The sequence below is a fragment of the Lagenorhynchus albirostris genome, chromosome 16, assembly GCF_949774975.1.
Source record: "Lagenorhynchus albirostris chromosome 16, mLagAlb1.1, whole genome shotgun sequence".
Taxonomy (NCBI): Eukaryota; Metazoa; Chordata; class Mammalia; order Artiodactyla; family Delphinidae; genus Lagenorhynchus; species Lagenorhynchus albirostris.
In genome coordinates this window covers 52,034,690-52,051,764 of record NC_083110.1, presented here as the reverse complement: position 1 = coordinate 52,051,764, position 17,075 = coordinate 52,034,690, and the positions used below count along the sequence as shown (strand labels likewise).

The 17,075-nt window shown below is 36.8% G+C and overlaps 1 protein-coding gene across 3 annotated transcripts in view; it reads right to left on the bottom strand.

The window, feature by feature from the left end:
- Positions 1-596: 596 nt before the first annotated feature.
- Positions 597-17,075, bottom strand: part of HELLS (helicase, lymphoid specific) — a 40,342-nt gene continuing 23,863 nt past the window's right edge. For 2 of the 3 annotated variants that reach the window (XM_060125402.1, XM_060125404.1), the window contains 11 exons: positions 14,421-14,517; positions 12,737-12,898; positions 10,811-10,950; positions 10,584-10,722; positions 9,184-9,267; positions 8,981-9,100; positions 8,062-8,178; positions 7,546-7,705; positions 2,774-2,870; positions 2,616-2,692; positions 597-820 (listed from right to left, as the gene is read on the bottom strand). In XM_060125402.1, the coding sequence (XP_059981385.1) occupies positions 726-820; positions 2,616-2,692; positions 2,774-2,870; positions 7,546-7,705; positions 8,062-8,178; positions 8,981-9,100; positions 9,184-9,267; positions 10,584-10,722; positions 10,811-10,950; positions 12,737-12,898; positions 14,421-14,517 (1,288 nt within the window). In that variant the 3' untranslated portion in view covers positions 597-725. The remainder of the gene's footprint in view (positions 821-2,615; positions 2,693-2,773; positions 2,871-7,545; positions 7,706-8,061; positions 8,179-8,980; positions 9,101-9,183; positions 9,268-10,583; positions 10,723-10,810; positions 10,951-12,736; positions 12,899-14,420; positions 14,518-17,075) is intronic. The other variant, XM_060125403.1, reaches the window with a different exon arrangement.

Below are 17,075 nucleotides of genomic sequence, written 5' to 3'. Positions count from 1 at the left end.
CAGGGTCCCTTTTCTCTTGTTCTGTTCTTGTTTTGCATGGTACACTGCCACTTCCAATTTCTGGTCTTTTGTCAAGAACCTATAATTTCTTCCAGAGCCTTCTCTGCATTGATCCAAGGTCCAGTTGAAATCTTTATATGACATATGTGTATAGTACTAATGAATGAAACAAGAGTTACCATAATGTTGAATCACAATGCCAGTCAAGACGTCTGCTAGTATTTCACCTGAGCCATTATTTATCTGAAAAAATAATCTGATGAGATCATCTTATAACAAACATTTATTTGGCAAACTATTTTATAGAAAGAGACCCTAAAAAATCAAACCATTTCTTATTTCAACAATAGACAGTATAATCCCAATCTTTCCCCCATCCAAAGCCTACTCCATAACTGAAGTACCAAAAACTCATGAACTGTATTGCTAAAAAGGAGGGTGGGGGAAAGACATTAAACTTCCACAGGAAGACTGTATAAATCTGGCAGTGGTTAAGGACACAACAGCCTATACCCAGGAGTACTATCGAGTCCGAAAAAGTAACTGAAACTTACTATGAATATATCTTTGCTCTTAATAAGGCTCAGAAACGTATGCAATGGTACAAGTTATATTACGTAAACTGATATAATCAAGGAAGTAGAGTGAAAAATCTGGATTTTAACACCAATACAGATCACCAGATGTAAACAAGAACTTTTTAAAGACATTCTTTTAGCTCCAGTTTAAAACAAACATTCGGGACTGGAATCTTCAGAATTTTCTAGTATCTTGAAAATCCCCATCTTCTCTTTAATTGGTCCTGAGGCATTCATTTGATCTAAGAGAAAAATATATAAACAAGTTTTTTTTTTTTAAGTATAAGAACTTAAAAAGAAATCTTAAAAGAGAGGTCCACTATGTTTTTATGAGAAGTGAGTCATCTGTCCAAAATTTTAAAATCCACAGAAATGTGGGCCACTTTAGAAAGAAAGTACACTCCTCTTATTAAAACTAGAACTGGCCTCCAGGGAACAAACAAACTGAAACAGCAGTTTGCTAATCAAAATCACTTCTGCTGTATTTAAGATATACTGATACATAGCAATAAACAACACCAATCTGAATTATGTTCTCAGAGATATTTTTTAAAAAGTCCAATTATGGTTAGTTTAAAAGCAGGAAAGCAAAACATCATGAAAATATATCTTTATACACTCCCATAGCTAATATGAAATCTATCTTTTGCATTTTTGTCAATATGATAGCTATTGGAATGAAAGCACTACTGGTTTTAATTTGCATTCTCTGATTCCTAGGGAGATTGAAACATCTTTTTATGTTCGCTGGCTGTTTCTTTCTCTCCTGGTAATCGTCTGCTCTTAAGCTGTCCAGTTTTCTTGTTGATATTTAGTTATTTATATACGATAAACATCTCCTGTGTGCCGCCGTGTGCTGCAAATATTTGTAGTTTATCTCTTATCTGTTTACGGTATTGTTTGTTTTTACAGAAGTCTTTAAATTAATAAAATCTATTCATCTCTTCATTTAGTTTGAGAGTTTTGTATCCTGTTTAAGAATCCTTTTCCTGGGGCTTCCCTGGTGGTGCAGTGGTTGAGAGTCCGCCTGCCAATGCTGCCGATGCAGGGGACGCAGGTTCGTGCCCCGGTCCGGGAGGATCCCTCATGCTGCGGAGCGGCTGGGCCTGTGAGCCATGTCTGCTGAGCCTGTGTGTCCGGAGCCTGTGCTCCGCAATGGGAGAGGCCACAACGGTGAGAGGCCCGCGTACCGCAAAAAAAAAAAAAGAATCCTTTTCCTGGACTTCCTTGGTGGCGCAGTGGTTAAGAATCCGCCTGCCAACGCAGGGGACGCGGGTTCAAGCCCTGGTCTGGGAAGATCCCACATGCCGCGGAGCAACTAAGCCCGTGCACCACAACTACTGAGCCTGCACTCTAGAACCCACGAGCCACAACTACTAAGCCCGAGCGCCTAGAGCCTGTGCTCCGCAACAAAGAGTAGCACTCGCTCGCTGCAACTAGAGAAAGCCCGTGCACAGCAACAAAGACCCAATGCAGCCAAAAATAAATAAAAATAAAAAAATTTACTAAAAAAAAAAAAGAACAATGGGTAAGGGGGGGAGGAGTCGGCCAATTCCGGAATGCAGGTCATTTTACTGGACAAATAACCCAGTTTTTCCAACAAATCGATGGCATGGAAAAACAAAAGTGAGGAGGGTGATATAGAAGAAAAGAGATATAGCAAACAATGAAATTTGGATCCTGATTCAAACCGTAAAAAGATTTGAGACAACTGGAGAAATCTGGATATGAACTGGGTATTAGCTGATACTAAGGTTTCAGGACCAACTCTCTTAAATGTAATAATGACATAGTGACTATGTTTAAAAGCATGTTCTTCTCAGTAAAAGATGCCTAAGAAAGTGGCTATGGGTAAAATGTCATGAGTTTAACACTCTGACTAAAGAAAATGGCAATGAAATAAAATTGGCTAAATGTTGTAAACTATTAATGGCAGAATGAATTATCCACAGAGGTATATTATACTATTCTCTCTACTTATGTATATGTTTCAAAGTTTCTGTAAAAATAATAAGTAAAACCATGAGAGATACTTACCAAGGAGATCACTTCGATCTAACAACAACTCCAGATCTTTATCACTAATGACCTTCTCTCTTGATCCTTTTACTTCCCTGTAAGGAAACAAGATATTCACATCTATATGATAAATCAAAACTATGCATTATATTTTTCTAAAATTAAAATAATCTTACCTTTCATAATCTCTAGATTTTAATAATTCCATTAATTCCTTAGGGTCTAAAAAGTTCTTAGATTGATTTAATCCAGATTGACCACCTTTGAAATGATCTAGAAAAAAATTTCAAGAAATTCAAAACACTCAAAATTGCCTTTAAAACCAAAATACAATACATTACAAACCAATTAGAATGCCTTACATTAAAAAGGACAGACAAACCAAGTGTTGGTAAAAAAAAGAAAAGCAACTGCAATTAATCATATTTTGTTGGTGGGAGTGTAAAATGGTTGGGGAAAAGTTTGGTAGTTTTCTATAGCTAAACATACACCCACTCTAAGACCAAGAACAAATACATACATATGACCATAAATATTTGTATAAGAGGAGCTTATGCATAAGAACCAAAATCTGTAAACAATTCAAACATCAACAAAAGAATGGATGAATTACTCAGCAATTTTTTTGTTTAAATCGCAAACTTCTAACACACACAACATATATGAATCTCAAAATATGTCGAATATTAAGTAGCTAGGCAAAAAAAGAATACATACAAATGAATCCAGGTATGAAGTTAAAGGAAAAACTAACCTATATGACAAAAATTGGAATAGTGGTTGCCTTCTAGTGAGGAGCAAGGGAGCCTCAGAAATGACTAGAAGGGAAACTTTCTCGGATGTTGGAAATGTTCACTACCTCGGTCTGGATAATAATTAATCGAGTATATACACTTGTTATAGGCATCAAGCTGTACACTTAGCTGGGAATTTTACTGTATGTATAGAACACCTCAATAAAACACTGTCAGCATTTTAAAAATTCCTTTCAAATTGTTCTCTGAGATTAATCTCTAAAATTAGTAAAAGTAAAACTTGGGGAAGTAAAACTATAAACTGTACCTAATTTAAACTAAATTCAAAACAAAACAGAATTTATTTCATAATTCAAATCGCTAAAAGCAGCACAGGTGAAAAAATTTTAATTTGCACAACATCTTATTAGGACCAAGTTCCTTTTTCCTCCAATGGAAATTCTAACTGCAATCTGAATGCTCCATCAAATCAAAGAGGTCTAAAGCCTAATCCACAATTTCCCTCAAAATCAGATATACTGGAGAAGGTATTTGCAAGTAGAAAAGTAGCATAAAATAAATTGATAGCAATTTTCAACATTATGATTTTTCTAGGCTTCAAAACTTATATAAGATGATTTTCAGCTTTTCTTAAGGCAGCCATCAAGCCATTTATCCAAACAGAATTTTATATTGAATAAATAAAAGCAGAACTCCAAGGAATACCAGGGAACAGAACATAAAATGCCAATGCCTCACCCACTTCACTTTCCCTATCCTCAAAATCTTTTCTAGATTAAAAAAAAAATACTGTGTTTTTAATATTCTATTATTGAAACTATGAAAAGGGCATACTGGAGTCAAATATTTCTGAAATAGTGGGTTCAACAAAGTAAACAGATTTTATTGTAGCACTACTTCAATATACCTTTAATATTCTAATATTTAATATATTTTACTTGCAAGAAGAGGCTTGGAAGTTTTCTTAAAGCATTTTGGCACACAAATCTCTTATCAAGAATAAACAGTAGGGCTTCCCTGGTGGCGCAGTGGTTGAGAGTCCGCCTGCCGATGCAGGGGACACGGGTTCATGCCCTGGTCCGGGAAGATGCTGTGGAGCGGCTGGGCCCGTGAGCCGTGGCCACTGAGCCTGTGCATCCGGAGCCTGTGCTCCGCAACAGCAGAGGCCACAGCAGTGAGAGGCCCGCATACCACAAAAAAAAAAAAAAAAAAAGAATAAATAGTAGTGGCTTCCCTGATGGTGCAGTGGCTAAGAATCCACCTGCCAATGCAAGGGACACTGATTTGAGCCCTGGTCTGGGAAGATCCCACATGCCGCGGAGCAACTAAGCCCATACGCCACAACTACTGAGCCTGTGCTCTAGAGCCCACAAGCCACAACTACTGAAGCCCGCGCCTAGAGCCTGTGCTCCGCAACAAGAGAAGCCACCGCATTGAGAAGCCTGTGCACCTCAACAAAGAGTAGCCCTTGCTCGCCGCAACTAGAGAAAGCCCACACGCAGCAACTAAGACCCAGCACAGCCAAAAATAAATAAATAAAATAAATAAATTTATTTTAAAAAAAGGATAGACATTAACAATAACATCATACTCAACAGTGAAAAGCTGAAAGCTTTTCCTAGAAAATCAGGAGCAAGACAAGGATGGCTACTCTCGTCACTTCTATTGACACAGTATCGAAGTTCCAGCCTCAGCAATCAGACAAGAAAAAGAAATAAAAGGCATCCAAATTGGAAGGGAAGAAGTACAACTATCACTATTTGCAGATGACACAATACTATATCAAGAAAAAAACTAAAGTCTCCACAAAAAACTGTTAGAGCTAATAAATGAATTCAGCAAAGTTGCAGGATACAAGATTAATATACAGAAATCTGTTGCATTTCTATACACTAATAATTAACTATCAGAAAGCAGAAGTAAAAAAACAATCCCATCAAGAATGAAATATCTAAGAGTAAACTTAACTAAGGAGGTGAAAGAAGCATTGGAAGAATTAATATTGTTAAAATGTCCATACTACCCAAAGCAATCTACAGATTTCATGCAATCTCTACCAAAATACCCATGGCATTTTTCACAAAACTGGACAAGTAATCCCAACATTTGTATGGAACCACAAAAGACCTCTCCAAAACAAAAGCAATCTTGAGAAAAAAGACCAAAGCTGGAGGAATCACGCTCCCTGACTTCAGACTATGCTACAAAGCTACAGTAATCAAAACAGCATGGTACTTGCATAAACACACACACATAGATCAATGGAACAGAATAGAGAGCACAGAAATAAACCAACAGCACTTATGTTCAAATAATCTATGAAAAGTAGGCAAAACATACAATGAAGACAAGACAGTCTCTTCAAAAAACTGGATAGCTACATATAAAAGAATGAAACTAGCACATTTTCTCACACCATAAACAAAAATAAACTCAAAATGAATTAAAGACCTAAACTAAGACCTGAAACCATAAAACTCCTACAAGAAACTACAGGCAATATATTCTTTGACATTGATCCTAGCAGTATTTTTTAGATCTGTCTCCTCAGGCAAGGGAAACAAAAGCAAAAAAAATAAACAAATGTAACCTAGTCAGACATAAATGTTTTGTACAGTAAGGAAACCATCAATAAAATGAGAAGGCAACCTACTGAATGGGAAGAAATATTTGCAAACTCTATGTCTGATAAGGGCTTAATATCCAAAATATTATAAACAGCTCATACAACTCAATATCAAAAACCCTAAACAACTGATTAAAAAACTGGCAGACCTGAATAGACATTTTTCCAAAGAACATCTATACACGGCCAACAGGCACATGAAAAGATGCTCAATATCGCCATCCATCAGAGAAATACAAATCAAAACCACAATGAGATATCACTTCACACCTGTCAGAATGGCTATCATCAAAAAGTCTACAAATAACAAACGTTGGCAACGATGTGGAGAAAAGGGAACCCTAGTATGCTGTTGGTAGGAATGGTGGGAAAACAGTACGAAGGTTCCTCAAAAAAACTAAAAATAGAACTACCATATGATCCAGCAATTCCACTCCTGGGTATATATCCAAAGAAAACAAAAATAATAATTTGAAAAGATACTTGCATCCCAATGTTCACAGCAGCATTATTTACAATAGCCAAGATATGGAAACAACCTAAGTGTCCATCAACAGATGAATGGGTAAAGATGAATGGTTAAAGAAAAATACAAAATGGAATATTATTCGTCATAAATAAGAATGAAATTCTGCCATTTGAAACGTGCATGAACCTAGAGATTATGCTTAGTGAAATAAGTCAGACAGAGAAAGACAAATACTGTATGTTATCAATTATATGTGGAATCTAAAAAATAAAACAGATGAATAACAAAACAGACTCAGAGATATAGGAAAAAAATTCGTGGTTAGTGGGGAGAAGTGGGGGCAAGGTAGGGGCAGAGGATTAAGAGATATAAACTGCTATGTATAAAATAAATAAGCAATAAGGAAATATTGTACAGCACAGATAATGACTTTATAAAAATACAATCATTATTTTTTAATAACTTTAAATGGAGTATAAGCTATAAAAATTGTGAATCACTATGTTGTACACCTGAAACTAATATAATATTAGAAATCAACTATACTTCAATAAAAAGTTTCTTTTTCTTTAATGAAAAAAGAATAATCAGTAACATCAGGTCAATCTCCATGACAGTTTAAGATATGGCACTTTAAAAGTATACTTGATACTCTTCACTGCCCCATTGCTCCTCATTTTAGACACTAGTATTTTTCATTATGTCTATGGTCACACCAACCCAGCTTAGGTCTTCACAGCTCCAAATTCCCCACTGCCTATTTAAATCCTGCACTGATTTCTTTTCTTTTCTTTTTTCTTTTTTTTTTTTTTGCAGTATGCGGGCCTCTCACTGTTGTGGCCTCTCCCGTTGCGGAGCACAGGCTCCGGATGTGCAGGCTCAGCGGCCATGGCTCACTGGCCCAGCTGCTCCGCGGCATGCAGGATCTTCCCAGACTGGGGCACGAACCCATGTCCCCTGCATCGGCAGGCAGACTCTCAACCACTGCGCCACCAGGGAAGCCCCTATTTCTTTTATAAAGAAAGTAACAACAATAACAAAAATTCACAACACACAACAGACAACTTAAGCGAGAAAGTACTACAAAATGTTATTTACTTTTGTGGATGATCAACTTTTCCAGTTTTCTTTTAGCAGCTGCTCTTTCCACAATTTTCTGATCAATAGTATTTGCTGTAACAAGACGATATACAACAACTGGCTTTGTCTGACCAATTCTATGACATCTATCCTGGGCCTGAAGATCAGACTGGGGGTTCTTCAAGTTAAAAAGAAAAATAACATTTAACAGCTTAAGGTTAAAATTATTTAAACTCATACTATGTGGGTAAAGTCAATAAGCATGATCCAATCAGAATCTTTGTTTAAAAAGAATCTGATTAAAATTGAGTTAAGGTACTGTTTAAGTGCCTTAACTCAATTTAGACTGCTAGAGTGACTTCAATGATAAAGTAGGTTCAAGTCTTTACACACTGGACACTTGACAAAGAAATGATTTTCATCTTAAAGTGGATACCATTTCAAAACAGAAAAATGAAATTACAAAGTGTACAATGAAAGATTAAAAGTTCAGAATGGAAATATAATCAGTGTATTGCTACACTTCCAACTTACCCAATCACTATCATAAATGATAACAGTATCTGCTGCAGTCAAATTAATGCCCAGACCACCAGCTCGTGTACTCACTAAAAAGATAAACACATCTGGATCTGTGTTGAAGCTGTGCATCTAAAAGCAAAAGGGATGTAAACATAAGGAAATAAGAAAGAAAGAAACTGTTCCTGCCTGGAATGTGGATATAGAGCTGCATATTAAGCAGCTATCTTATAACCGTTTGTTTACCAGCAAAGGAAAGGGGAGGGCAGTGGTGTCCCAAGGGATAATAATAAGCCAGCATTCTTCAAGCTGGGTGTGAGCTCTTAAGCATCCACAGGACTTTTTTTTTTTTTTTTTTGCGGTACGCGGGCCTCTCACTGTTGTGGCCTCTCCCGTTGCAGAGCACAGGCTCCGCACGCACAGGCTCAGCAGCCATGGCTCACGGGCCCAGCCGCTCCGCGGCATGCGGGATCTTCCCGGACCGGGGCACGAACCCGTGTCCCCTGCATGGGCAGGCGGACTCTCAACCACTGCGCCACCAGGGAAGCCCCCATCCACAGGACTTTTGATGTGGGATAAATAAATACTGAAAGCCACAGCAGCCATAAAGTTGAAAATGACCAATTTGGTGGAAAGAGATAAAATTATCAGACTCAACTCCCATAAAACAAAAAAATCATGATCATGCCTATTGCCTAAGTTGTGGCAATAAACCAGAGGCCCTAGGATGTAGGTCCCTTTTTTTTTTTTTGGGCCGTGCCATGCGCGATGTGGGATCTTAGTTCCCCAATTGAACCTGTGCCCCCTGCAGTGGAAGTGCAGAGTCTTAACTGGACTGCCAGGGAAGTCCCTAGGTCAATTTTGAACATTACTTCAGAAATCAAGACAGGAGTTACAAAAAAGAATTAAGTATGTATAACATAAGCAGTCTTACATTTTTTTCTCTCTCTGAATAAGACATGGATCCATCAAGCCTGCTGAAGTTGAAATTTCTAAAGTGACAGTAATCTATCAAAATGTCCAACATTCTTGTCATTTGTGAAAAAAGCAGCACCTGAAATTTAAATATATCTTAGTATCTATACTGATTAATGAAGAATAATTAAACAACCAAAAATCCAATCAAAAGTACCATACCTTATGACCTCTGGTTTTTAGTTCTGGCAGCATTCGATCCAAAATTAAGAATTTCCCAGAATTTGTTACCAACTCTTCATCAATCTTAAAAGTGGGGAAAGAAAGGAAAAAAGAAATTGTCACAACAACTACTAATAATCTGTTTTTGTTAAAATAAAAACCATGTTAACAGTTTAATTTTCAATGACAAATTAAGTCCCTATAAAACTTTTTAAATTGACCTTGTTATTTGATCTTTCTTATCAGAAGATAAAAAAGGAAAAGGAAAGACATACTCAAGGAAAGACAAACTCTACAATTTAAAACCAATGATTTCACAAAAAACAAAATTCAGTTTAAGTGTATAATCTATCCTCCCCACACCTCTCCCCAAAACTTTGTATAACAGAACATTAAGTTCAAACTTACTTAATGTTGAGGTTTATTCTTTATAACTGAGTACACTTTCAACCAAATGCATATGAAAATTACTGCTAAAGCTCTCAGTAGAAATTAAAGAAAGTATAAGAGCTTATAAGCAACCTAAGTATCCAAAATGAAATTTTTAACCTTCTGGTGAATATTAATTACCTTCAGAGATTATCTTCTTCCTTACTCAATGAAAAGCTTTAAAACACTGGTTCTCAAATAGGGGCAGTTTTGCCTTCCACCCCCAGCGTATATTTGGCAGTGTCTGGAAGATACTTTACACGTTGACACAACTGGGGGAGGGAAATATTTTGGCATCTAGTGGCTACAGGCTAGAGATGCTGGACAAATGGCCTATAGTCCACAAGACAGCACTTCCTTAACAAAGAATTATCTGGCCCAAAATGTCAATATTGACAAGGGTAAGGAACCCTGCTGTAAACTAGTACAAAACAGGGTTATTGAGGGTTACTGAGAACTGATTTCCTTTACTACTAGGTTGTTTTTCCATCAACTGCCAAAGAAAGCAATTTCATTCAATTAATCTGAAAGCCCACAAATCAACATAACTTTTTGCTCTCTTCTGTGGCTATCTGTTGAGATTTAAACAATGAGCAGCCCGACTGATTTTGACAAGCTGAATACTAATTAAAAGGAATACTGAGAAGGTGACAACAATCTCCAAAATAGACAGCAACTAAAACACAGAGTGGAAATCAACTGTGTTACTTAAAAACTTATATTTCCAATATCACTCTAAATTTAGGAGGATTCCTAGCTGTTTACATGAAATATATAAATAAAAATATTAGTTAGCTTACATATAGAAAACCACCTTTTTTCTAACATTCATAAAGTTCTCTGAATTTGGGGGGAGAAGACAATCTTCATATAACAGTATTTACTGTAAGTAATAATAAAAAAAAATGACACTTTCACCCAACATAAAAAGTTACAGACATCAAAACAGTATATTATTAAATAGTATTCACCTTAAACTCTTGTGTGACCGGGTCTATAGGGTACTCAATCAAATATGGATGATTACAGCACTTGCGAAGTAGCATCATTATATTCTGCAGCTTCAGATTAACTTCAGATTCTATAGGGATACTTGTTTCCACAACAGCTCTGCACAAAATATAGAATCCATGAATGAGACATTAAAAAAAAAAAATCACAGTTTAAAGAATACTTAAATTTATTTTTAAACTCACACCTTTCTCGGTCTACCTCTGGCTGTATCTGGCTGATCAGTTTTTCCAATTCATTAGGGAAATCATCTATTTTGCTGTAATCTATTGACTTTCTAGTTCGCCGTTTTGGTCGTCCAGTGGGACTCAGCTCAACTGTTTCTTTCTAAAACAATAAATTAAAGAAATATCTTTTTAAAAAGCTATATATATATACTCTTAGTTATTTGTAGTGAAGTGGATGGACCTAGAGTCTGTCACACAGAGTAAGGTAAGTCAGAAAGAGAAAAACAAATACCATATGCTAACACAAATATATATGGAATCTTAAAAAAAAAAAAAGGTTCTGATGAACCTAGGGGCAGGACAGGAATAAAGACGCAGACGTAGAGAATGGACTTGAGGACACGGGGAGGGGGAAGGGTAAGCTGGGACGAAGTGAGAGAGTAGCATTGACATATATACACTACAAAATGTAGTGGGAAGCAGCTGCATAGCACAGGGAGATCAGCTTGGTGCTTTGTGACCACCTAAAGGGGTGGGATAGGGAGGGTGGGAGGGAGACGCAAGAGGGAGGGGATATGGGGATAGATGTATACATATAGCTGATTCACTTTGTTATACAGCAGAAACTAACACACCATTGTAAAGCAATTATACTCCAATAAAGATGTTAAAAAGAATGTTAAAAAAAGCTATACTCTTAAATTCTATACACACACACACACACACACAAAGTAGGGTATATAATATTTTTATGTACAAAATGTTTTAACATATAAAGAAAAAAATAATTTTGTCTGTCATCATCAAGTTTAATAATTTCCAAAGGCAGAAAATCAAGGATCCATAAACTATAGCCAAATGTAAATTTTATCCTGGGAAATTTAATTGTTTTAACACTGATGACAATATCTGGAATCAGAGTTAATGCATTCATATCAGTGGAAAAAATTAAGGATGGATAAAACTTCTGAACTTATATAAAGGAATTTAATAGCTTTGGGCTGAAATGAAGCTCCACATATCTGCACTACAGAGGTTATTTTTTTGGATTGGTATAATACTGCAATGAAATTCCTTCCAATAGACAACTACTTTAATTTTCTAACAGTTAAAAAGCCAGAGATTCCCTTTAATTAAAATGAAAATGAGGGCTTCCCTGGTGGTACAGTGGTTGAGAGTCCGCCTACCGATGCAGGGCACACAGGTTCGTGCCCCGGTCGGGGAAAGATCCCACATGCCGCAGAGCGGCTGGGCCCGTGACCCATGGCTGCTGAGCCTGCGCGTCCGGAGCTTGTGCTCCGCAACGGGAGAGGCCACAACAGTAGAGGACCGTGTACCGCAAAACAACAACAAAGAAGAAAATGGGATACAGTTTAATGGTTGTACAAAAACAGAAATGCGTAATCATAAATACTTTGAAAAGAAATACACAGGTCCATGGCAAACAGTCAAAAATCTGGACATCTGAACAAAATTTAAGGGTCTTCTAATCTTCAGTTATAAGATAATCACATTCCAATTCAATTTCTTGTAATATGGTGGGTAACTAAAAAAGATATTTCTTTCAAATAGAGGATTTTATTAAATTTTTTGGCTACCAACAACCTGCTGTAAAGGGATTGTATATTTGGGGTGACTGGTCTAGTTGGCAAGCCCTTAGTATATTGTGTGCTTGTTCAAATGTATTTCCAAATCCGTCCCCAGACAGTATTTCAGATGACTATAAAGCAATCAATGCAGGAACCATCACTTGAATTTTAGTAGAACCACAGAATTACTAGGAGACAATTTTTGCTATTGGCCTTATGCCTTATACTCCAGTTAGAAATTCACCCTCAACAAGTCATGAAAACAGGTGATGAGCCTTATATAAGACTGAAATCAACCATGAAATTTTCTATGCCAACTGTCATTTACAGGTAGGTTATTTCAAATCCACACTCTACCTCGCTGGATCCAAACATGTTTGCAATTGTACGGTTCACAATGGCTGTGTAAAAGATTTCTTGTTTCTTTGAAAGTGGTGCATAAACAACTACTTCTCGTTTAGGAGGAACTTCAAGGGCAACATCAGATTTTAGTCTTCTCAATAAGAAAGGTGTTAAAATCTAAAATTTAAACATGAATAAACATATATAAATATTAAACATTTTTGTATTTTCAAGGAATACTCTCCCCAAATACCCTTTTACCCCTTCTTCCTCTTTTCTTCCTATATAAAACTATCACATCTCAAAAGGTGATATAAAATATTTCCTTGAAATTTTCCAGACCAAAAACCACCACATGACAAACTCATAGCGTTTATCTGTAACATTTCACAACTTAATTTTTCAAAACTTCTAGTATAACTTGAATATTTTAAAAAGCTGAAATAAGAAGGTGATATCTGTACTTCTTAGGGATAAAGTTATAGCCCACAGTTTTTAAAAGTGAGGTTTCGAATTAGTAGAAAACCAAAAAATCAACTGATCCAGAAAAGTAGGCATGAAAAGTTTCCTTCTATAAGTTCTAAAACTTCAGACTTAAAACTACTCTCCTTCATCAGCTGTGATGACAAGAGATTTCCACATTTATAAAACAGAGAAGCAATAGATAATTATATCATTATTAAACTACTTAGGTTTTTAAAAGAAAGTCAACTTAAAAAAATCATTTTATATCCTTTATAGCCTTCCCTTTAAATTAGTAATTAATTTACATATAGATTAGGGCTCTGTACTTAAATACCTCAAAGGTATAGAGCCAAGCATAGAGAGACTTTAATTTTCCAGAGAAAGAGAGAACATTACCAGTAGTTTAAGAAAAAAGTATCTGTAGACAGCGGCCCAGACACAAATATACCTACAGGCAAGTATCAGAAAAAACATGCAAATGATTTGGGGAAGTAAGATTTGGAGTATTATTTTTACTTTGATTTACGTACTATCTCACTTCAAAGTCAAAAAAACTTTTTCAAAACATTTTGAATAAAATTGTCAAAGCACAATTGAGAAGCTTTTCAGGCCCACATATGAAAACTAGGAGACTTTTGAAAGATTATGTTTGTTTAAAAATAGATAGGATAGGGCTTCCCTGGTGGTGCAGTGGTTGAGAGTCTGCCTGCCGATGCAGGGGACACGGGTTCGTGCCCCGGTCTGGGAGGATCCCACATGCCGCAGAGCGGCTGGGCCTGTGAGCCATGGCCGCTGAGCCTGCGCGTCCGGAGCCTGTGCTCCGCAATGGGAGAGGCCACAGCAGTGAGAGGCCCGCGTACGCAAAAAAAAAAAAAAAAAAAAAAGGATAGATGGAGTTTGTAGAAAACAGTAGAATGGATCATACAAGTAAGTAAATTATGCAACTATTATTGGCAAACATTGCATAAAAATTTTCATTTTTGGCTGACAAACATGTCAGTAACCATTAGGGGTAAAATGAGTATACGTGAAAAGGACAAAATTTTAAAAAGCACTTTACTTTTGCTTTAACAGCATGAGACCTCTAGGGGAGGGAAAAGGGCAGGAGAGTAAGTTAAATTTGGGGGTGGGGGGGCTCACTTTTCAAATTCTACCACAATGGGTTGAACAGGTAATTTCTAGGGTTCCTTTTTCATTCTATGAGTCTAGTAAGCAGAATAAGAAAAGTCAAAACCTGGTGCAGCATATGCAATACATTCTGTTCTCTTTCTTTAGCAATAATATCTTCAGCAGTTTCAGAAAGACTAGTGATATCAAACCAAGATTCAAAGCTGTAAAATAAAAAAATTATTACAAGTTAACCTAACACATAAATCAGTTATATTAACATGATATATGTTCTGCATTTTCAACTTTGTATTAATCTGTGTATTATGAAGCAGATATTTTCTTAAAGGGAACATTTTTTCTGATTTATAATTATCTTTTTTTTTACATCTTTATCAGAGTATAATTGCTTTACAATGGTGTGTTAGCTTCTGCTTTATAACAAAGTGAATCAGCTATACATATACATATATCCCCATATCCCCTCCCATCTTGCGTCTCCCTCCCACCCTCCCTATCCCACCCCTCTAAATGGTCACAAAGCACTGAGCTGATCTTCCTGTGCCATGCAGCTGCTTCCCACTAGCTATCTATTTTACATTTGGTAGTGTATATATGTCCATGCCTCTCTCTCACTTCGTCCCAGCTTACCCTTCCCCCTCCCCATGCCCTCAAGTCCATTCTCTACATTTGCATCTTTATTCCTGTCCTGCCCCTAGGTTCTTCAGAACCATTTTTTTTTAGATTCCAATAAATATATTATCTTAACAAGAGTATAAACATCAAATAAACATTAAAGTACCCCCCCTTTTTTTTTTGCGGTACGCGGGCCTCTCACTGTTGTGGCCTCTCCCGTTGCAGAGCACAGGCTCCGGTCGCGCAGGCTCAGTGGCCATGGCTCACGGTCCCAGCCGCTCCGCGGCATGTGGGATCTTCCCAGACCGGGGCACGAACCCGTGTCCCCTGCATCGGCAGGCGGACTCTCAACCACTGCGCCACCAGGGAAGCCCCCCTTTTTCCTCTTTTTAAAGGCAGACTTCATTAGGATATGTCTGGAGTCTTGGAAGCATGAGTATCCCATGTTCTCCTACAAATGGACCTTGAGATGGGTCCTCCTCTATTGGGGAATGTTATCCTCTATGACAAAGCACGTAGCTTCGGGAGGAATGCACATGTCCCATGGGAGGAAGGGGACACTGGCCTAGCCAGTCAGGTCAGCCAGATCAACCCTAGCGATCAGTGGGGTGACAGATGTCACAGCCAGACTGCCCCCACATCCTAAGGTACACATTTTATGAAACATTTTAATAAAGTTAAAGAAATGAAAACTATCTCTGAATATCAAGACCACAAGATCTCTCTCTTTAGGTAAAAATGTGACCCACTACAGTGTTTTTAAAATTCAACATATATGTACCCTGATAATGATATCTATTAATATCCTTAGTTCTTCACAATGTTAAAAAAAAACAACCCTATTAACATGAGCTATTAAATATAAGCATGTCTACGCTAAGTAACGCTATATTGTCAGTAAATACAATTGGGAAAAATGCCAACATTAATGCAGTAGTTACATCAGATATTTCCAAAATTTCGTCACCTCAGGCACATTTTATAAATTCAGATTCCCAGCTCCTCCCTCAGTGTTCTAACTCAGTGGAAATGCATAGGACCTGGAAATCTTGCCTTTTAATAAATGTTCCCTAAGACAGCCTAGCCTTGGGCTAATATCTGGTCACCAGAGGTGGAATACATTCTCAAAATAAAACATTAAAAGTTCTTCTCCCATATAAAATTAACTTTCTTCCTTCACTGATGTCAAAGTAAGTGTAAATCAATTATTTTGCCCTCCTGATTTTGAAACTTCTATGTTAATTATTTTTAATGTCTGGTAAGGTTATTTACTCTTCCATTCTGAGTATACTAATGATTTTCTGAAAACTGTTTATTTTTGCTTTTTATGATATAAGCTAAGATTCAAACAGTTCTAGAGTAAAAAGCATGAGGGTGAAACTGGGAGACTCTGGTTATATTTTTGACTCTGGCATTAACTAGTTATATTTTTAATAACTTGACACTTGGGTTTTCTTATGTGTTAGACAGGGGATGTATCAACCCCTATCCCTTCAACCTATCTCTTGTTTGTGAGAAAATAATGAGAAAAATCCACCTGAAAGTGTTTCACAAAGTTAAGACAATAAGGAGCTTTATAAAAATATGTTAAGGCACGGAATTCCCTGGCAGACCAGCGGTTAAGACATTTGGGGCTTTCACTGCTGTGGGCCCAGGTTCGATCCCTGGTTGGGGAGTTAAGATCCTGCAAGCCGCGCAGTGTGGCCAAAAAAAAAAAAAAAAAAAGTTTTTTAAGGCAGCATAAAACAGCTTGTCTCTAATTAATCAATGCAATAAAAGCTTTAAAATAATCTTTTATTTATCTCCTCTCATAATTTGTGTCAAAAGTAGAACATACTTTTGGGGAAAGGGGAATTGGAGGAAGGTGGTTAAAATGTACAAACTAACGGTTATAAAGTAAATAAACACTAGGTATGTAATGTATAATATGGTGACTACACTTAACACAGCTCTATGATATATAGGAAAGTTGTTAAGAGTAGATCCTAAGAGTTCTCATCACAAGGAGAAAAACTTTTTCTTTTCATTTTATCTATTTGAGATGATGGATGTTAACTAAACCTATTGTGGTAATCACTTCACAATACATATAAATCAAACCGTCATACTGTACATCTTAAACTTATACAGTGATATGTCAATTATT